General features: G+C 45.9%; 1 protein-coding gene across 3 annotated transcripts in view; it reads right to left on the bottom strand.

Annotated features, from left to right (window-relative positions):
• Positions 1-753: 753 nt before the first annotated feature.
• The window catches only part of Znf407 (zinc finger protein 407), a 433,003-nt gene continuing 411,247 nt past the window's right edge, over positions 754-22,509 (bottom strand). For all 3 annotated transcript variants that reach the window (XM_046448589.2, XM_046448588.2, XM_058580688.1), the window contains one exon: positions 754-3,143. In XM_046448589.2, the coding sequence (XP_046304545.1) occupies positions 1,804-3,143 (1,340 nt within the window). In that variant the 3' untranslated portion in view covers positions 754-1,803. The remainder of the gene's footprint in view (positions 3,144-22,509) is intronic.

Below are 22,509 nucleotides of genomic sequence, written 5' to 3'. Positions count from 1 at the left end.
TCAACACCCTGGACTGCAGCGGAAAGGTTAGCCACACAGGACTAAGCACAGTCAGGCATTAGCATCAGAGCCGCAGGGCCGCAGGGCCGCTGCTAACAGGAGAAATGATCAAGAAGAAATATTTCCACTGAAAAACACGCCCCCCCCTTTCCTAACATGTATGAGAAGCTTGGAGAGGGCCATCACTTTGTAAAGGTCACCTCTATCCTGATAACAACGGGAGCTGATCCTGTCACTGTTTGCCCAAGACAGGGTTGAAGAAGAGCCGAGTAGCCCTGCCATTTTTAGGAAACACGAGCTAGTCACACTCAGCTAATTATGAATCTCAGTGTCAGACCTGAAGTTTTACCTTTCATTTTTTTGGGAGGGGTGGCTGTGTAGACGGAGGTGGCCCTGGAATGGGCCGAAATCAAAGCAGCGTGAGGAAGCCAGGCAGGGCGCAGGCTCGCCTCCCAGTGGCGCTGGCCCCATGGCCTCAGGCAGAGACTATGTGGCGCTGCACTGACAGAAGGAAGGGAGGACCAGCTTCCTTTCCTGTTAATTCTCCAGGATTTCTAGATACAAACCATGAGAGAACACGATCTTGTCGCAGAAAGTGCCTGGGCCATCTGCCGCACGTTCGTAGTGAGCTCGACCTGCAGAAGGTGCTGGCTGGAAGTATACTGGCCGGGGAGAGGAGCAACTGCCCGCAAGCCACTCCCCTGAGCTGTCACAGCGGCCCCACAGCTGGTCACTCAGAGCAAGACATCATCATTATCTTTAATGCTGTCATTTTATTTAAAAGAAAACAGAACAAAAACAACAATTTTGGAAAAAAAAACAAGACCAATAGTATCAAGAAACAAATGACTGGAACATGAACTTGCACCCAGTAGTTGTAGTGAATCCACAACTCAACACAGACAATGCTGGTCAGGCAAGGGGTACGGGGCATGGTTTCTATTTGTTAATGTTTAATGTCAGCTTTTCCATACTGACACAAATAGATCCTGCAAAATGATATTAATACAAACATTTGTTATAAAAAGCAAAATATTGATATGAACAATATTTTCCAGAAGTATACATTTCATGTATGGACTTTATGATATGGAACGAAGTCAAAATCAGAAGTATCAGCTTTCTTAACCAAGGTCTATTTTAACTGATCATGAACAGCAAGGCTTTGCTTAACCAGAGTCATCAGATTTCTGTTATGCAGAATGCAACCAGAGCAACGGATACACCTAAAATGCTTGAAGAGGGAATTTATACATGAAATCTACTAACAGGCTTCCTTTGGTCTGGGGATACATTATCCTAAAACTGGAGAAAACAAAACAAAAAAACCAACCAAGGTTGTGGTGGTGGGGAGCGGCTGCTGCAGGATGTAATCACTGTAGCTGCGACTTTCAACCAGACACATAAGGAACGAAGTGAGGACAGAGCTGCAGGCCAGGCAGCCAGTGACAGGGGTGTTTCCAACCTCCCACGCAGGAAGGGGAAACCAGGAACTGCTTCCCTTGGTGCAGGATGGGGCGGGGGAGGCCCAGGAGCAAAGGGCTGGAAGGCACAGGCCCTGTCCCTACAGCATGCCCCTGCCCTTCTACTGTGATCTGCAGCTACTCCAGGGCACCAGCTGGGTGCCTGTGAGTGCTTTTCTAGTGGCCTCTGTCACCACCCCTGCAGAGAGCAGGTGTGGCACTTACTGGAGCCATGTGGCCAGTGTTCGGAAGGTTAGAGGGAGCTCAGGGGCACACCAACCTCAGCGCGGGCCTTTTCCAACCTCAGCGCTGGCCCTGCGCCCACCGTCAAGGCCCCACCTCAGGCTTCCTGGAGCTCACTACTTTCTCTTTGGCTCTGGATCACCGTGGCTGTCGGGGTGCCCTCCTGGGTGTAAATGACCATGCTTGTCAGCTGCTCCGTGCCATTTGGGGCCACAGCCTCAGCACGAAGCGCAGCCCCAGCCTGCAGGATCTCCTGAGAGCCAGCTGTCTCTATCACAGTGTGGGAGTACACGCCGCCATCCTCCTGCTCCCCGGGGGGCAGCTCCGTCACAATGTAGTGAGTAGCGCCCTCGGGGAAGCTGCTGCCTGACTCCCGGACCATGGCCTGGACCAGCTCCTCTGTCACAATGATCTGTGAGATTTCCCCATCAGACTCCACCAGGTCCACATGCTCAGCTGGCACCCGCAGGCCATGGGCGTCCGCCTCTTGCATGATGAACTGGGAGCCCTCCCCAGCCACCATGTGGACAGCGCCCTCCTCGTTCAGGATGACCTGAGTGACACCATCCTTGACCAGCTGGCCGGCCGCAGCCGTGTCACACACAGCAAACTGCAGGACTCCTCGGACCATCTTCTTCAAGGCCACCTGGGCTCGCTCCTGAGATGCAACAATGGTCGAGGGCCGGACAACCTGGGTCAGCACCTCCATGGCTGCTGTGCTCTCCTGAGCATCCTGGAACATCTGGATCTCTGGGGCCTCTGGGTCGGCAGTGGTATGGGAGGCCTCCTGACTGGGCAGCCGGATCAGCACGTCTTTATGGCCTGGTCTGGCCTTCTCCTCATGCCCAGGCCTGCCCTCCACCTCCCCTAACTCAGTGACGGCACACAGCAAGGCGTCTAAGGCTGAGGAGGCATCGGCAGGGGGGGCCCCAGCCTCGCAGAGACTCAGAATCTCCTGCTTGGTCACCTGCTGTATAACAGTGCCCCCTGCACTGAGGGACTCATCCACGCCATGACCTTCCACTGAGCCCCCCACAACGACCACCTGGGTGGCTCCGTCTGCCAGCTGCTCAGGGATGATGGGCCCTGGCACCACGCTGCCCACGTGGGCTCCGTTCTGACTCGTGGCAATGACCTGCCCGTCTTCTGTGATGTGCACCACTCTGGCCACTTGGCCAGCCATTGCCAGCGTCTGCAGCGTGGCTGCAGCGGTCTCTTCCACAGAGGCATCCAGGGCAAACTCCCCATCGTAGCCCTGGATGATGATGACTTGCTGGACCTGCTCGGAGGCCTGGGCAGGCCTCTTGCTGCTCCTGAGGGCCTTCTCTCTGACAGGAGACTCCTCTGCCAGTGCGGCTGCAGTGAAAGGGCTGTCTGTCTCCACAAAGGTGGCTCCCTGTCCCTTCAGACGGCACTCGTAGGACTTGGACACGATGCCTGTGGGAGACAGGACCAGTTAGAGCCTCAGAATCAGGACTTTCAGACTTAAAGCAAGATGGCTGCTCCTCAGGAGCTCTGCAGCCTCAATCAAACACAGCGGCCACTCTGCAGGAGCGCCCACGGCTGCACCCACCAACAGCGCCATGAGGCTGTGTGCCCACATGTGTAAAGACACTTACAGGTATGTTACTGGTTTGAGAGTGCAAACAGCTGTATGTTCTGTATGCATTTTTCACACTTCTGCATTAACTGTCTGAACACAGTTCTCAGGGGAGTGCTTGCTTTCCAGCTCCTGGGGAGGAGCACAGTTGCTCCCTGTCACCCCGTCTCTCATAGCACATGCAGTGACTGGTGTTAAGTAAAGCTCAGCAAACAGTCAGAGCAGGGTCCTCTAACCCAAAGGAAAATCCTTCTTCAATGTCCAAATATTACGTACAGTATATTTGTTTAGTCAACAAAAAGAACGAAAGCCTTCCAGATTAAATTTTCAAATGTGGCATCAATAAACGCAGCTGTTAAGTGAAATTCAGCACACACTGAGTGTCTCCTACACCTCAGGTAGTGAGCCTGGTGAAAAGACAGCCCAGGGAGGCTGCGGCAAGTCCCTGTGGGCTGGGCGCTGTGCCTGGCACTCTGCTGGGTCTTGGGCACACAAAGGTGGATGTGCAGCCTGCCAATGTAAGCCTGAGTGGGAGGTCTGGAATGCAACCCCCACTGCCCCACCGACTCCAGTCCAGCCTGGCACTTGGTGTTGGGGGAGCACATTCTTGGTGTGGGGCGGGATGTTCCTGCTGAGTGACTTGACACTACGGAAGGTGACAAGCAAAAGCACAGAGACAAAGAGGCTACAGGCTCAGGCCATAACATAGAATATTTGGGAAAGATCTATCAAAGAAAACATCAGTCTTTTATTTTTTGTGGTACTAGGCATTGAATTGAGAGGTGCTCTACCACTGAGCCACTCCTTAACACTCTGCCTTTTAAAAATTATTTTGAGATGGGGTCTCACTGAGATGCAGAGGTTAGAGAGGAGGGGGCATCCCAGAAAGAAGCCAACCTGGGAGGCTTCTCTGCTGTGGTCAGCAGCTCAGGCTTCCAGATTAGACAGTACATGGGCAGTCAGGCTGCACCAGGCCTCACGCCCTGTGCTAAGACACTGTGGGTGCAGGCTGTAGAGAAAAGAAACCTACTGAGTGATTTTAAGCAGAAAAAGTATAGAATTTTTACAGAGGAGGCCAGATGTATGATCTTCCAGGTCATTTCTGAATTTCTTTTCGTGAAAACACTGTGCCTCTTTAGGAAATGCCACAATAAGCCTCTTGGGCTGTAGGTAGGGGCAACAGGGGAGGTGGCTTAGCTGCACTCTCTGTGAGACGCGAGGGAAAGGAAGGAAGCCCAGGGATAGGGATGAGAAGCGGAGCCAGGGGAACCCCCTGGCCTGGGCAGTGATGGGCCAGGAAGGGCAGGTGCATCCCAGTCCTCCCAATCTATGGTTCCTAACTGGATACCACAGGTAAGCAGGTGAGCTGTCCACCTGGGAAGACAGCGGTCCTGACAGGCTGGAGTGGCGATGGGAGCAGGAGCTTAACACCCATCTGGCAGACCTGGGTGGGGACTGAACTGCCATCTGTACTATAGGAAGAAAACGGGCAGTAGCACTGGGGTCAGGGGAGGAGGCCAGAAAGGGACCACAGGGATGGGGGTGCTGCAGGAAGGGTACAGAGTAACACTCCAGCCTCCACCAGGTCAACTGAACCAGTCCCTAATTCAATAGGGCAAGGGGCACTGGAAATTATAAGCTTTATTTTCATGGGAAAAGAAACTGACTCTTTAAACAGAGCTTCTGTTTTCTTTTTTAAATCTCAATTTTTCTGTTTTGTTATCATTGTCTTCTTTCCTGACAAATAAGAGATGGCCTAAAGAAATGGTCTATGTTCAGCATTCCATGTACCAACAGAACCACATTTTTGAGATATTCCACTTTACTCTCTTTAATACGGGTCAGTTGCTTAACAGTATACCTTATCCTTACCAAAGGGAAACAGGATTAAGAATTCTATTGGTTATTTATTACTGGCATCCCTGAGAGACAACAATTTTGCTTACCACATTTGTCAGTGTTCTGCAAGAAACCATTTCTTTCAACACTGTGTTAATTCTGAGCAGAGACCTCAGGCAGAGGCCTGTCTTCCAGCAGGGTCAGCACTGCAAGAGGGACTGCAGAAGCTGCCAATGGTATCCACCAAGAGGACCTGTCCAGGATCATACCCAAAATGCAGGACAGTGGTCCTGGATTTGCAAGAATTAAATGTCAAGTATTATCATTCATTCTTTCTTGAAAAGTGTGAACATAGCATGAATCTTAGAAAGGTTATGGAATCATGGAATCTTAGGTCAAGAAAAGACCAAGGGGTGGCTAGGTTAGCTCCATTCCTAGGAGCTCCTCCCATGTGTGTGCAGCAACAGCAGCATCCCCTGGAGCTCAGTAGGCAAGCCAGGCAGAGATCACCACATCTCAAGGTAAAGTAACCCTTTCCAGAGGAGGGACCCACAGGTCCCTAAGTCTAGTTAGGACTCCATACTTAGAGTGCATCCTTGCTTCCTCTCACTGACTCCCCTCGAAGGCACAGAGAACAGCTGGGTGCTACTAACTCCAGCTCCCAGGCAAGCGCTGATGGAGCACAATGCAGATCCGTGGTGTAGCAGCCACAGGTTTGCATGCTGTGGTGTGCAAGCCTCTGCGTCTCACATGGGCAGTGACCCTCTGAGCTCAGAGCAACTTCCTGCCTCTCCTTCCCCGCGCTCTAGTTGACGAAAGAAGAGCAGCCAATTGCCTGGTGAAGACTAGAGTGTAGAAGATAAGGATGAGAGTGGTTAAAGCACAAGGATCCTAGAAAGTAAAGCCTGAGCCACTGTCGATACATTTCAACCTGGTCTCAAATCATCTTCTGAACTTTAATCCCCCTCAATTCTCTCTCCTCTAAGAGGTTAGAAGGCCTACAAGGAGAAGGCTTGGCATGATTGGAGTTCCACAGAGATGCCACATTCTTCTCCATTTATGCTTCAGTTTGGGCTGGGCCTGGTGTGGTCCATCCCTGGTGAATTTGCCACCCATCAGGACCTCTACTCTTAGTCGAATGTGCTTTAAACATTCTCCCTGGAGTCTGCTGCAATTTCTCCCCTAGTCCCTACTTCTCTCCCTAGGATGCAATATTCTGCTTGCCTTCTTTATAGTCTTCACTTGATTTGTTTCTGCCCATTCTTTAATTTCAAGGTCATTTTTAGTCTATTCAGAATTTGTAGAAAATAAAGGAAATAATGACACAAAAACAAAAAACCAAGAAGGTAGCCTTCAAATCATTCTTCTCCCCAACTAATCATAAGAAAAGGACATTACCATCAGATTAAACAGCAGGAGAAACCAGGGCAGAGGGGAAAGAAAGCACCAGCTCCCCTCCTCAGGTGGGCTCTCAGAGAAGTGCCACATGCTGAGTCCAGGCAGCCCCTGCCCCCAGCAACTGGAAGGAAGATCTCTTGGGTACAGAACGATCCTTTGAATCCCTTGCGGCACTGATAATTATGCTCCTCTGAACTACTTACTGAATTTATTTGAATCCAGAGGTGGGTTAGGCCACCTCCAGACCATTAAAGTAAACTACGTGGGTAAATACTGCTGTCAGCCGGGCTGTGAAGACGCTTAACGGCACCAGCGCTTGCACCTCCGGCAGCACAGGCCCGCTAGTCCATCACAGTTCATAAATGTGCGTGCAGGTCCATCTTTTGATTCAGCAATTTAATAACTTCGAGTGCTGTCAGTACTGCTTTGAAAAATAGCACCTATAAAATGTAACAGCCTCAATCAGATTGAAAAAGATTCACCCACTGAAGATTCCTCCATTTCAACCATAATGAATTAATGTGGAGCTATGTAGAAGTTCAAGTGTCATTTAAACGAATGTGAATCTCTACTGCAACTTTAAATTCCAACTGGGCTATGACCAAGAATTTACTGGGCACGTCGACTTCCGTTTCTGAGCTCTTTCTAGTAAATATGAACTGTAAACCTCACCAAGGCAAATGGCCAAATGGAGATGGCATTTGGAAAACAGGACCACAGTACAAATTTTATCATGGACAGCTTAGTCCCTGGTGTGACTCCACATGAGCACAGATCTTGAGTATACTCCAGCAGCCCAGCGCAGTATTTGTACTGCACTTTACATTTTTTTAAAGATGTCAGATTTCAGTCTAACAGTAGCTAACCAAACAGGCCTGTTCTGGATCTGTTTCCAGTAGGGCAGACAGTGCAAGAGGAGCCAAAACACAGCTTCAGGACTGTTCCTGAAAACTCCAGCTGAGTGCTCGTTTGCTTCCTCGAGTACAAAGATACCATCCCGCCTTCTCATAGCTAAATGCATTAAAAGTTTACAATTTGGTTGAAATAAAAAGGTTTTTTTTTTTTTTTTTGTATTTGAGGGCTTGTTTTGGGGGAAGTGATTTCGAGTTAGGCTCCCTTTTCCAGAATTCCACAATGAAGCTGCAGCCCTCTCTGGAAGTAGATATGGAAAGCACAGCTTCTCCCTGCCAGAAGGGTGGGTGAGGTGTGGGGACGGGGCTCTCCCCACAGGCTCCGACCGACCGCTCCGCTGTATGGTGCTTCTGGGATGAGCTGTGAGCACCTGACCCCTCCTCCTGGGGTGAGCTCCCCTTTCTTTACTGCCATCTCTTCTTCCCACAGAATAAATACCTTATGCTTTTGTTAAGCTTACATTTAATTAAAATGTACAGAATTTGTGCAGTAAACCCGAATGAAACAAATAAAACAAGGGCCCCCTCTCTTGAAGGCATACGTTGTGAATGAAAAATGTCATTACAGACTAAAAAATTTTGCAGTAAACAGGGCCTACAGAGAGAAGTTTCCCCTGTAATGACATCCATAAAATACATAAATGGCACTTTTAGTACCATCCTGAATATGGCATTTTCTGTGCTCTACACACAATCTAAATGGTTTGATCATAGAGCTTACTCCATTGGGTTTATAGAACAATCAATGTTCCATAAAATGATGTATTTATCCAATAGCAGGCTCAGCAGTTACTGGTGTATGACACTGTAGGACACAGGCTTGGGCTCCTCGGCAGCACACATACTGGCTGTAAAACTTATCTAACCCACTTCAACAACTTCATCTCATCTGTGGCAAGTAATTTGTGGAAGCCTCAGCTTGGTTTAAAAAAAAACTTGTAATAAAAATTCATAGAATTTTCAGGAGAATGAAAGCTGATGACAATAGAAAGGTCACATTGTGTCTGCACTAAAGGGGTCAAAGGTTGCTGGCAGTTCTAAAACTGAAAGTAGATTTCATGCATCGCGTAGCAGATAAAGATGGCATTAAAAAGACACGGCGTGGGGTGACACGCCTCACGCCCACGAATGCCTGTGCTAATATCCTCTGCAAACCGCTCCGTTGCCATGAGCCAGCACTTATTTTCCATCTCCAAGCCTCTTCTGAACTAAATGTTTACCCACTGCTGGTTACATCTCAGACACTGCAGAGTTTAGACTTTATATTTTGGTAGGGTCACTAACATTGAAAATTCTGGGTTGGTTCACTGTAATAATTAAAGCACCTTGAATATGAAGCAATCCAAAAAATAATACTTTTCATATAAAAATTTGGGGCACACATGACACTGTGATTCTTAAGCCACATGTAATTTTTCTCAACTTCAATCTTAAATTGTAATTTTAACAGGAATGTTAAGAAATTATACTTAATGTCTATTAAAATGAAACAATATTAACAGATTATGCTAATAAATTTGAGCCATATTTTAATGTCACAAAAGCTTATAAGTTTCTCAAGTGAAAGCAGGAAAAATGACAAATTAAAATTCAATGAAATATAACCTTTTAGAAATTTCAAAGCAGGGAATACATTATTCTTACAATAGCAGTCACCAATAGTTTAGCTGGTCAAACCAACGTCGATAACTGTCCTGTGACTTACTCATTCTACAGACGTAATAATCTCTGGTATCTGCAGGACACCACTCCACCCCAGCTCAGAAGATGGGGTGATCTCTAGGCAGAGGCGTCACCACAGGGCCCTCCCACCTCTGGCAGCTTCCCTTGCCACTGCCCAGGTCCTCAAACTCCTGGAGGGAAACCCTTGTCATGGAGTCCAGAGACTTGTCTGGGATCATCAATCTGGCAAATAATCCTGACAGGGGTCAGGAAACCTCTTGGCCTCATATCCCACCAACTAACTGGCAACTCCTCCTTTGAGAACACAGGTTGGTCAATGCCTCATATCTCTCCATTACTTCCAGGGTTGGAAACACATTCTGGTCAGTGTTGCTAAAATTCACACAGAAAACAGAAATAAATGGGTTACTTGAGATACAAAATTAAGAATTAACTTTTAGCCCTTGACATGCTTGTTAAACAGGATAGCTACAGCAGAGGGGAGCCTCGTTTCAGAGCGCAGGCTTGTTCTGGTCATCCTAAACCCAAGGTAAACCTAAGCTGACCTTCACTGGTCTAAGCATATGTCAGAAAGATCACAACAGTAATTAACGGGTGTTTTGGCAAAAACCAGTCCTAAACCACAAATACCCATACAAAGGCTATGTTGAAGGGTTATACAGAAAAAGTCATTGTTATGCCCTCAATTTCATGAAGGCCTATGTTTTGCAAAAGGAGATGGCGAAATTACTTTTCTGTGAAAAATTAACTGAAATCCACACCGTTTCTGAGAAGCTCTTAATGCATGGCATGCAATTTTTAGTGAAGGAATATTTACAACAAACCAGGTCACAAATTTAGTACCACAAATTTCAGTCCTGCTTTCTTAATTAACATCAACGCTACTCTTAACAGTAGTAGCAAATGAAGATAACCAAAATATAATCCCAGAAAAGAACTCTAAGATACCCAGAAAAAATGAAGAATAAACTTTATCTCAAGTTGGAAATATATAATCGCTCAGGTTTCCAACTTTACCAAGAATAGTCTCCCTGGACCTGGGTATTTCCATGGGTACTGAAGAGTGACAAAGAATAAAAGACAATATTTTACCTTTAAAGTCACAAACCCTAAGAAATTTTGTATTATATCAGACCCTTAGGTATATATTATCATTTTCATGCATGAAGATCTAGCAGTAATGGGAGCTATGCACACAAATCTCACTCAGCGAGGCAGGGCTGTGTCTGTTAAGGTTATCTCCACAGGCTTTCGGGGGGTGAGGGGAGGGCAGAGTTAACTGTTTCTCTACTGTGCAGGAGCCAATGAGCTAACTGTGATATGTCAGAACACATCAACCTGACTCTGGAAACTGGACTCATACGACAGAAATGGCATCGTTGAGTTTCACAGAGGGTGAGTAAGCAGCACTTTAAAGTCAGATTGTAAAGTGCTCTGATCTTGTCATTTACCCATAAAGAGTACATCTTAAGCGCTCAAGTGTCTCCAGTCCCATTGGAACAAACCGAGGAGGGGATCGGAGGGGAGGGGAGGGGAGGGGAGGGGAGCGGAGGGGCCCACAAGTGCCAGCACAGGCCAATCTCCCACGTGGCACACGTTTTTGGGTGCCAGGATCAACCTTGGCTTGGGGGTGGGGGAGGTATGCTGTGGATGTTCTTTCTTTTCCCTGCAGCCTCCCTGGGAGCATGCAGTCTCAGAGACCACACTTCCCTTCTCCAGTGCATCGTCACCCGTATCAGCATCAGTGAAACAGCCTGACAACAGTGACAGCAGGAGTGCCCTTCCCACTTTTGCACAGGGGAACCTGGAGGCTTAGAAAACAGCTGGGGAACGTCAGGTCTCCTGAAGACCTTGACACTCTATCAGAGAGAGGACACCCTATTGCTCCCGGTAAAGGCTTCCTCTGACATCAAGACTTAACCAACACAGGGACACTCTTTTCTGCATTAGGGAGTTACGAAATTAAGAAGCCCAATGACCTTCCCCTAAATGTCCTCTGACAGTCTGTAAACACCTAATACAGATAACACAATGTTGGGAGACAAGGCCTATTTTTCAGAAGGTGTACACACATTATACACACCTTGAAATTATGCAAATAAGAAGCCCTGCCGCTGTCCTTGGAGGGCCTGCCTCTGACTAGGCTGACTCCAGGGGCTACTGAGGCAGACTTGGCGGGTGGGTCTCTTTTGCTTTTCTGGCAAACCCTAGGAAAAGACCACATTCACTTTTGTAGTCATGTTCATGTTTCCTTCCTATTCTAGTATCTTCATGTCTTTCCTGAGGAAATGACGGCAAACAGATATTTGTCTCCATTGCAGACACTTTTGTATGTAGGTAAAAAGAAAACTGCTTCTTAGTAACAGCACAGAGGCACCATTAAAATCAAATTTACAGTAAACAGAACCTACAGCTGGGGTAAAACGCTAACTGTTAGTATTTTAATTATCCGCAAGGCTTTCAGAGGTCTAACATCTGCTCGTAGCCAAATGACAGCAGCTGCTGGTGTTCACTCAGAGCAATGCGGATTTCTCCTCCACATCTTAAAATGAATCATATGTTTTGGGCAAATGTCTGCCATTTCCTCCTGAGCTGCTGTGAAAGGGGACCAGAGTATCTTGTGGGTGACAACCCAGCAGGCCTGACCTCTTCACAGGAAAGAGACCCAAAGCCATCAAAACTCCCTGAGTGTGAAGTGAATACATCAGAAGTGGAACCAGAGGCCCGGGTGTGCCCTTTAATGCCACTATTTGTTGGCATGAGGAGCTGGTTTTGGCACTTTATAACCATGTGTAGGATGGGGCCCCACAGAATGAAGCTGTTATGGTTGGAAATGAGGTGTTCCCTAAAGCCTCCTGTGTTAATGCAGGAATATTCAAAGGTGAAATGTGAGGGCTGTAACCTAATTAGCCCATCCTAATTTGAATGGACTGACTGGTAACTGTGGGCAGGTGGGTGTGGCTGAAGGAGGTGGGTCACTGGGATGTGCCCTTGGAATGGATCTTCTTCCTTGTGGTGCCTTCCCCTTCTCTCCCAGTGTTTCCTGGCCACCATATCCTGAGCAGCTTCCCCCCACAACACCCTGCTGCCATGATGTTCTGCCTCTCCTTGGGCCCAGAGAAATGGAACTGGCCCACCATGGACTGAAACTCTGGACTCTTGAGCCAAAATAAATCTTTCCTCCTCTAAGTTGTTCTTGTCAGGTATTTCAGTTACAGTGACACAAAGATGACTAACACAGAAGTCAAGGAGAGAAAACAGGGTCGATGAGAATGAGTGGCAGCAGGTGTCTGGTGGAGAGCAGCCTGGTGCTGTACCTAGTCTTAGGTGGAGCCCATGGATGCTGCCATGGTCCAGGTGGAAAACATAACATTTTCTTTTTAACCAGTGGATACTGCAATGTTTACTTAGAACATTTCATAAGAACATTTTCCTAAATATCTACAGGAATCTCCTATTTAAAATCACAGAATATCTGTGGCTTGCTTGAGTACTAGAGAATAATATTTTATTGGGACAATACAGTTTATAACTGATTTTAGAAAGACAAACAATAGACAAATGGTAAGACTTATTTTGAAAAGACTGGAAAGAATAAAAACTGACTTGCAAATTCAAATATGAACTGCCAGCTTTTGGAGCCTGAGGTTTGTGCAACACAGTGAGTAAATCAGCAGTTCTCCCTCTACATGCCTCGCCTGATTTTGAGGAGTGAGGAGAGTTCAGTAGGGAATCCTTGAGAAGCACTGTGGAAAACCCGAGCAAAGGCTGGCTCCAGGCCTGACCTGGTGAGTGTCTGAAACCATATGGGACATGGATTGTATGCCTGCATGCTGGGATGTGGCTGACCTCAGGGACATCTGAGGTGTTAGGAGGTATAGTTCTGTGCCACTCTGTTGCAGGGGTTATGCAGAAAACATACCTAAAGTCTTCAGAAGTTTCTAGTATATGTATATTTAAAATAGAAGTCAAATGAGGTATCATGTAGTCATGAATCATGGGGCCAGGAACACACAGAGCCATAGTCTGCTCTTGTGTGACCATGAAAACTACCTCCATAAAATTAATACTTTAAGGAGTTTGAAGGCTTCACCAAACAGGCAACAATAGCTTGCCTTTTCACTAAAAAACTCTTTACAAGTAGTTGGATGCTCTCAAACTGGCAAGCATATGTGACCACTATACATGATACCACATACATCCATCAGTAATACCCATATATGCATTCCATCCTACCATGATGCCATGCAGGAAAACGAGAGCAAAGCTGTGCCCAGGGTGTCAAGTGATGGGAACGGTGGCTGGGACACGTTGAAATTTAAACCCTGCATGCAATCAGAACTCAGGAACTCTCATAGAAGCTGAGTTACAGTGAGCAAGTGTGTCTAGGGTTCTTAAGGGTTGGCAGCTGGTTGTGCACTGGAACTCCCAGCCAAAGAGAATAAAGGTGTAGGCCTGATGAAGTGAGGGCTTTGTGGGACACAGGAAACTGGAAGGCAGGCCTGATCCTTCATGAAGGAAGGGGCTTCCAGGCCTTTCTTCGAGCTCCAGGGTAAGTGCATGGCTCCTGAGCACGTGCCTGCACCCCATACTTTCACTAGTTACAGAACTAGACAATTACTACTTTCTAAAACTTAAACATTTTATATGCTTAATAAAATGTCAAGTTTCCACATTTCTTGAGACTTTCACAAACACACTGCACTACACATGAGCTGCAAGTGGCCTCACATCCCTTCCCTCCTCAACCCGCTTCCTGCCTCAGGTCTCCAGCATGCCAACTGCAGGTGTGAGGCTGAGACAGGCTGGGCTGAATGTGGGGGTCTGGTAGGAAAGCAGGGCCTCTGTTCCCTTGGGTCCCAGAACTCAGATCCTAGAGAGGAACTTGTACCACATACCTCCCTGGCTTTGGTAGCGGCTGGGGTGAAGTGCTGACGCTCAGTGCTAGAGCAATGCCTGCTGATTTTCAAGAGCTGAGCAAGCTCTTAAAGGGCAGGGCACTTCAGGAACTGTAGCAGCTGTGGAACGCCACAGTTCAGCATTTTCACTCCATTTCAGCAATGCAGCCCCCTGCTCCAGCCCCAAATACCGTCTCCTCCACTCAGGTGGCTCTGACGCTGGCACTATACCTCACCAAGTCTCTGAGATGGAAAACAGGAGCACTGCACTGCCTGCAAGGAAAAATGCCCACTGAGAAAACAAGTGGTATGACTGCTGCTGGGCCACTCAGGCCTCCACGAGCATGGAAGAAAGCACCTGGTACCTCTGCACCCGCATGTCTGTGTTCTAAGGCCATGGGACCAAGACACGTCCATAAGAAAATACTTACGTATTTCCCAACTGTACACTGTTTTAACATGAAAGTCACGTTAGGTTTTAGAGATATTATGTACATACTCAGCCTGCTGTATGCTCCTCTAATGGATTACAAGAAACTATTCATAAATGTGCTCACCTAAGCACTGAGCTCCTTAGGTACAGGACCCTAATACCTGCTACAGCAGCTCCAACACCTGGCACATCAACGGCCTTAAAAGGAGATGAGAAGCTGAAGACTATCTCACAGCAAAGAGAAAGCACTGCAGTCTGGGGTCAGCATGCCGGGAGCACTTCCTCCCTACACTTGTTGAAGCTAATCTCCCTGGAACCCTTGTGTTTCTGTATACTTTGCAAGCCTAGGCGTGGCCAAGTTCTAGAGCATGTTTTCATCAAAGTTTCTAAAGCAAACAGCCTCAGAAGACACAGTGTCTCTCTCATTCCAGAGCCAGAGCCAAGGCAAATTTGTACATTGCCCATTAAAGTAAAAATACTCCACTTAGGTAAAGAAAGGCCAGCTTACTGCGCAGGGTCTAGTGCTGGGCTACCAAGCTCACAGCTTCTCCTTTCAGCACCCCACTGCCTCTTCTTGTCAGCCTGTGGGGCCAGGGTCAGGGGACAGGCACAGACGCCAATCCTCTGGCTGTCACCATGTCTGAGTAAATGCCGTTTCTCCCTGCCGGCACCCATAGACTACTATGAGACAACTCACTAGTGTCCAAGATGGCAAAATCTCAGACCTTTGGTAGTTCTAGACAGTTACCTGAATTCCTTAAATCTTATGTCTTGATCTGTAAAATGGGCACAATGATACTTAGTGGCTTGAAGAGGAAACGAGATAGTCTATGTAAAACACATAGCACTGTGCCTGACATATAGAGCCAGGGCTCAGTACATTTACAATGCTATATTGTAAAAATAGTGATTATATTTCAGTCTATATCACCTGAAACCAATAAACAGAACTACTAATATTTGTGGATACAGAACAATCTTGTATGACTGAAATATTTGAAGCATAATACACATGCGACAAAACTAAATTTAAATTTAATGTGAAGAAATGTAAAGTCCTGTAGCCAGGAGTAAAACAACTCAACAACAACAATAACAACAAACAGCTCAAGGAGGAGAGCAGGAGACTCCAGAATCTAGCGGCTGGAGGGCCAACACTGTGATGTGCCTGCATTCGCACAAGCACGGAGCCCAACAGGGAAGTAATGACCCAATTGCGTGCAGGGTGTACTCAGGATGCCCAGCTCAGGTTCAAGTTTCACACTCCCAGAGAAATACTGACAAACAGACACAGATGCAGAAATGAGAAGCAAAACTAATTTGGGACTAGAAAACGAATAAAGAATGGTATGTCTTCCAAGCACGCTGACCACTGGACCCTACACTCTTGATGGAAGTGGTAGGTCCCTGAGTCTTTGTGGGTCTTATCTTCTACAGCTGCCATACCCAAGGCTCCAGAGTTCCAGTCACTCCTTAGCTTGTCCAGTGGCTCAGAACAGTACCATCATTGTCATGGACTTGGGTGATGTTCTGCACGTGTATGCTTGGTCCAGTACTTTAGGACAGAAGGTGGAAGACCCACCGCTTAGAGGAAAGCTGTAAATGAATCCTGTTGTCTATCTCATACAATAGTAGACTATTTGATTTTCTTTTCTAATCAGAATGGAAAAGAAACATTCATCAAATCCATGGCCACATACCAGGTTGCTAGGGTCATTTAATCTGTTCTAGAAGGGCCACCACAGTAGCTGTAATCAGGGCAGCAACTTAGGACAAGTCATTTTCTAGCATCAATCTGGGTTCTTCAGGGCCAGTCTGATGAATTAAGTAAACGTGTGAGGGGCCACCTCCTGCTCCTCTCAGCCTTCAATGATGCACTGATCTCTGCTTTTCCTCAGGCTGCTGTGTCCTTAGTTGCCATCCTGGGTGGGAGACTTCAAGGGCCTTCTCTACCATGATGCCTCTTACTCCAATGGCCAGGCACCCAATGGCAGAGTCAATCTGGAGCCACATGTCTCCTCGGGGGGGAGGTGGGCATTTGGTCCTAGGCACAAGGTAACAGTCTAGTTGTTGCCTGAGAAAATGCTTCAATGGAGGGGGGATGCTGTTTGGTGTCACAGTTCAGGCCTATGAAGATTCAGGTACAGTCACTTCAGTTCAGTGCAGGGTCCTCTGGACAGGGCCTATAGATACCTCTTCCAAAGTGAAAACTGAATTGTTCTGTCTCGTATCTTCTCCCACAAAGAAACACGGAGAATGCCTGGTAGGCCTCTTTGGGCCGGCAGGTATGACTGCCTACCTCTAAGAATGCTGTTTCAATCCACATACTGGGTAATGTGTGAAGCTATCAGATTTGAGTAGGGTCTGGAGCACACAGAGCTCTGGAGAAGGCTTACCCAGTTTTCCCAATACAACCATATAGACACCAAATCAGTCCCTGCAAACAGTTTGAATGCTAGATGGTGTGAGCCTGGAGACTCAATGGTGGAGAGAGAGGATGAACCTTGGTAAACTACAGTAGAAAACCACAATGAAAGCCCCTTGGGATTCTGCAGCTAGGTCATGCAACCCAAAGCAAAATCACATGCCTTTGAAAAACATTCCTGGCAGTGAGAGACACTCAATCACGGCATATCAGTGGCCGTGGCAGAGAACTCCCACTGGGTTGGGTTCTGACAGATTTGCCACAAGTCCACAGAGGCCCATTCTGAGTTAGGTTCTATTGTGTTCCCCAAGTCATAAAGTCATGGAAGGCCCAGCAAGAGTCCATCATCAGATGGAAGCAGAACTTCTTGGATGAAGGCTGGCAAGCCTGAGGAAGTCACATGAGTGGTGTGTGGGTGCCTAGCACTGTACAGGAGACAAATAATGTCAGGGGTTTAAAATGGATCCCAAACAAACATCTCCTTATAAAGCCAGAGGATGAATGCTCTTTGAGCATAACTACCTTATCATTAACTACTGAACTTTATCAGTGAGAATTCCCCTTCCAAAAAACAGATGTGGGCATTGGAAGATATGGAGTCATCAAAGAAAGATGGAAGAGTATTTACTATTTGGACTCTATCAAGATAGAAACTGTACACTAGTATACAAAACAAGGATTTCTTCAGTAGAGTTCAAAACCAGTGTTGAAATAATTTTCTAGTAAATTATCATTTATCTAATATGGCTATTCTCCTACTCTCTAGACATCCTGAGGGTTAATTCTACTTACATTACTAATTCAAATTTCTTGGATGCTCCATCCAGGAACTTAGGTATAAGATCATTTATTTTCTTAACTATTTATTCAACAAATACAATATTGATAACCTACTACAATGGCAAGGCAGATGTGAACTACAACACTGGTTTTTAATCTATTTGAAGACGCTAACATTACAGGTAACTGTAGTAAATACAATATAAACTGAATAACACATTCAAATAGTCATGCCTTCATAGAAAGAAAGGACAACTCCCTTGGTCTAGGGTAGGGATCATGAAAGTGCTCACAGAAACCCTGGGTCTTGAAAGATGAATAAGAATCTGATGGGAAATGAAGAAATAGTGGAGAAAGCCTCCCTATTCTAAGCAGATGCTGAACCCCGCAGGCAGTGTGGCATGGCTGCAAGCTCAGTTTGGATATCAAGATGGGAACAGTGTGAAGAGGCAGAAGCTATGAAGTTGTGCGACGTTCAGGGGTTTAGACTTGGTAGTCCATGGTACTGAAGAAGTTAAGCCAGGAAATAACATGCTCCAATGTGCATGACTAGAAAAACCTGTGGTGGGAACATGGAGGGTTGCTCCTAGTGCTGGGATCAAATACAGGGACTCAGTCTGGATGCTCCTGCCCCAACCTAGATGAAGGAGAATAAAAGATGGAGACAAGATATATGGGGTATTTTCAGTGTGGCAGAATGTGGAGAATCTCGAAGGTGTTTAAGAGGAGCAATCAAGGAGACCAGGGAAGCTACTGATGTGGAGGAGGAAGATGTAGCTCAGTTACTTGCCTAAGTACTCCAGGCCAAGCCGTGCCCCCAAGTTCACATCACACCTGCTCACTATTTTGTTCACTGATTGTTTAGTTCTGTGTTCTTCTTAGAACATAAATTCCACATGAGAAGGACCCTTGACTATTGTAGGCTCTGAGCACTTAGCAATTGTGAGGTAGACTAACAGTTTCCAAATCACCGCAGTGGATGATGGAGTGGGAGTGCCATTTCCCTAGGCAGAGGAAAGAGGAGCTCCGCAGGGCAGGCGACTGTGAGGTAGACGCAAAGAGGAAGAGAACAGGTCAGCAAGGTTGAGACACGGTTGGCTTCCAATGCATGATTAAACCAAAGGGAAGCAGGGGCTGAGGCCAGTGGAGAAGAAGGGGAATAAAGGAGGTAGGAAGAAAGAGAAAGTAGTGCAGAGATGGCAAATGTCTGATGCTTTCGCTGAAGCTTTTGGTCCAATGAAGAGATTGATGGCACTCATGACACAGGAGCCACACTTGGCTTCTCCCTGGTTGCTTCAGCCCCTGTACAGGACATCTCTTCAGTCTGCATTCTCTGGGCTCCTCCTCTCTTTCCACTACTTAAGTGGTACTAGCATGAGGATAAAAGTAGACCCATGGAAGCATTTGACTCAGCTAGTGCTTTCTGAGGTATGATAAGGCGCTTTGGGGGAGTGCATGTCATTAAGGGCAGCAAGCTCACTGTTTCAAATTTTATTTCAAGAAAACCAATCAAACAAGTGTTTAAATACTTTCTCCTATAACAGTGAAGGGCTTAAGATCCTCCGGGATCTGCTCTGAATTTGACCAGTGGCTACTCTGTGTATCTACGGGGTTTCCACAGCATGATACCCATTGGGGGTTTTGCCACTATAGAATTTTAATGTGTTTATTCTCAGTCATCCACTGTTTAATTTACACCCATAGTGGACTCCTATTTAGTGACTCCAGTACAGGAGATATTGACAGTAAAGTGTAAGTCAAAGGAGAAAGTGATTCTACAAACTAGCCTCACACTGACTTTCAGAGACCCTTAAATTGTGTTCATCTGCTTAAGATTCTTGTACATGCCATAAAGATAGTTCTAATCCCTTAAAAGTGAACATAAAAAGGGCAACTATTACCTCCCTATATATTTAATATCATATTCAAAAGAGAAAAAAACACATCCAGTTTAATTTTTCAGTTTTCAGGAATAATGAATATGTACAAACAAAAATATTGCTCACAAATAAGTGTGTGCAAATAGCAGGCTATCATATCTTGTAATTTCAAAACAAAGCAAATATTTTAAGCATAATACAAAAATTTATAAAAATAATCTGGTTGATTATTTATTTCTAAAGGCACAAAATGTCAAGAACTCCAACCATCAGCTCATAAAAACAGCTTTGCTTGAGCATCAGCAAATTCGTTGTGGGTTAGGTTACTATGGGGAACCAGGAAGAGGTGTCCAGTCAGTTACTCTGGACAACATGGTTTGGGCCAGTGGATAGGCTGGGCTTCTCTGGAGATTTCACATTTGGCCATTACTAGAATAAAGGCAGTGGTCCAAAATATCTGAGGTGTGAGGTCATCCAGGTGGTGTGCAGGAGGCTGAGAGAAGAGAACAGGTTGGGAGTAAAAGAGATCTGGGTGCACTGACTACCAACATCAGGGCCAGTCGAGAAGACTAGAAAGTCAAAACCTGGGGGTCACAGAAGGCAAGAAAGAAGAGATGCACTCCCACATCAGATGCCAAAAGGATAAGCCACAAGGACAGACACTAGGTCTCCCCTGCTAGGTAGACCATGAAATTTCTCATTCAAACCAGAATGCTGCTGAGAGCCAAAGGGAAGTGACTGTACAGATTGCCAAAGTGCCCTGACCTACTGCAGATAAAACAGCATGGGGCCTGCACGCCACTGCTCTTGTGCCCACCTCCCTCACACATACATGATCCATGAGTTAGGAACACCACACGTGCCACATTCTATACAAATCAAAAGATAAGGCAATCGTTACTAGGAGGAAAAAAAGGAAAGCATGTGAAACTTGAAATGATGTTCACCAAATTACAGAAATTCACATGCTTACCTTCATTCCTATTCATTATTAAACACTATCGGGTATTTTTCTGAACAAAAATGTTCAGCTTTTTCTTAGAGCGGCAAGACAATCAGAATGACAGTGCTGAATTAATTCCTCATTTGCTGGCTGCAAGAAACTCAAAGTAGAATTGCCAAAGGGCAAAATACAGAGAGTGACACTATACATCTCAGCTTTTATGTATGTCCATTTGATTACTGTGCCTGCACATTTGTATTGTCCCATGATCTAACAGTTGTTATCTTACTTAATTTACTGAATATCAAGGTATCTACTAGTAGAAACTATGCTGTGAAGTATTACTAAAATATCTGGAATTCTTAATAGGAAGTCAAAAAAGTCTAGTGGATAAATTGCATACAGGAAATGAAGGCAGGGGGAATCTGCTTCAGGAAAGCCGCCATCACAGACACTTGCCTCCCAAAGCTGCAACGGTGGATGCTGCCTGCACTGCCTTGGTGGAGGCTGCAGAGGCGGGGACCTGGCTCTCTGTGCTCAGCTCTACCCTGAACCAGAAAACACAGCTTTTAAATGCTCTGAGTGACTCCTGGTCTCTAGGCCTCTTTTTAGTAGTTAATACCTACTGGCTAGAAGAATACTATTTCCTTCTGAATAATTCTGCAAATAATCAAATTAACACAACCAACCATGCACACCCAGTTTTCCCAACAGGATGTATAGACACCCAATCAATCCCTGCAATGATTCAACCTAACTCACTGGGATTAGTTCTTCCTTGAAACATGCTTTTATTATTCAATTTTTTTGGTTTTACTGTTTAACTTTTAAAATTTATTTACATGTTGAGTCAAGATCCTAAGCATTCAGAGAAATACACTCAAAATTAGTTTGAATTTGGGATCTGGCTTTATTAGTAAAGAAGTTATCATTCTTTTTTCCCCCCAAATATTTTTCAACCTCAAGAGAAACTTCCATGAATATAACAAGTTATTTGACCCAGACTCAGCTGAAGATGTGAAGAACAGAGACAGGGGACATTTGGGAGGCAAATGATAAATCCTGACAAGATGTTTCAGCTCAAACCTACACAAAAAATGCTCACTGCAGGGAAGGGTTCTTTGACATAGAGTTAAATTCAACTCTATGAGAAGAAAACAATTAAGAAAGTTCTATTAGATTCTTGGCATTCAAAGGGGCTGAGTCAAGGAAGATGCTGTAGATTTTACCCATGACAGGTTCCAAGACCTGGCTAGAGGGAGGAAGAGCACCTGCATGTCAATGGTCACAATTTAATTATGTAGAATTTATCTGTTGGATTGTGAGTGGACTTTAATTTTTAGGTACCAGAACTATTAAAACTTGCCCCTAGAACTCCCAAATCTAAGACATTAAAAGTGAAGTAGCACTGGCTAAAATGGGCAGAGGGACCCAGAGCAATTTGTTTCCACAAGCCCTGGGGCTCTTCACACGTGGTTCCAACCCACAGGGTTAGTGCCACCAGGATCCCTCCCAGGATCCTACATTAACACTGACACCTGCAGGGATTGGCTCAGCAACCTGGCTGCTCCCTGCTTAGTCTACAGGAAGCGTTACCTTCTGATTTGGTTCCACATTATCTTTCTAAAACTCCTATGAGGGTATGAAAATACAGATTCTCCTATACATTTAGCATACCTCCCCCTCCATAGTACAGCACCAGTGTTATCTAGATCTGGAAATTAATGGGCTGATTGTAGCATCACAGTTCAAATGGATGTATTCACCATACTTGGCCCTGTGTGATTTCAAATAAAAATTACTCTGATCATTTGAAAAAAGAGGCCATGTTTAAGCTGATTGGTTCATCAAATGCAAATACTGTACGTTAAGATAGGAAATACTGAGAAATCACCAGTGCTGCGACCACTGCGCAGAAATCAGAGCCTCTGGGATCGGGTAAATGTCTGGGCTATGGACCCAAAGCCCAAAGTTCTAGCTCACTCACGGCTCAGCAGAACCACCTATCAGCAC

The sequence above is a fragment of the Marmota monax genome, unplaced genomic scaffold (assembly GCF_021218885.2).
Source record: "Marmota monax isolate L192 unplaced genomic scaffold, Marmota_monax_Labrador192_F-V1.1 WCK01_AAM20220418_F8-fsc00060, whole genome shotgun sequence".
Lineage (NCBI taxonomy): Eukaryota > Metazoa > Chordata > Mammalia > Rodentia > Sciuridae > Marmota > Marmota monax.
The sequence above is the reverse complement of the archived record's forward strand: the minus strand, read 5'-3'. Positions and strand labels throughout refer to the sequence as shown.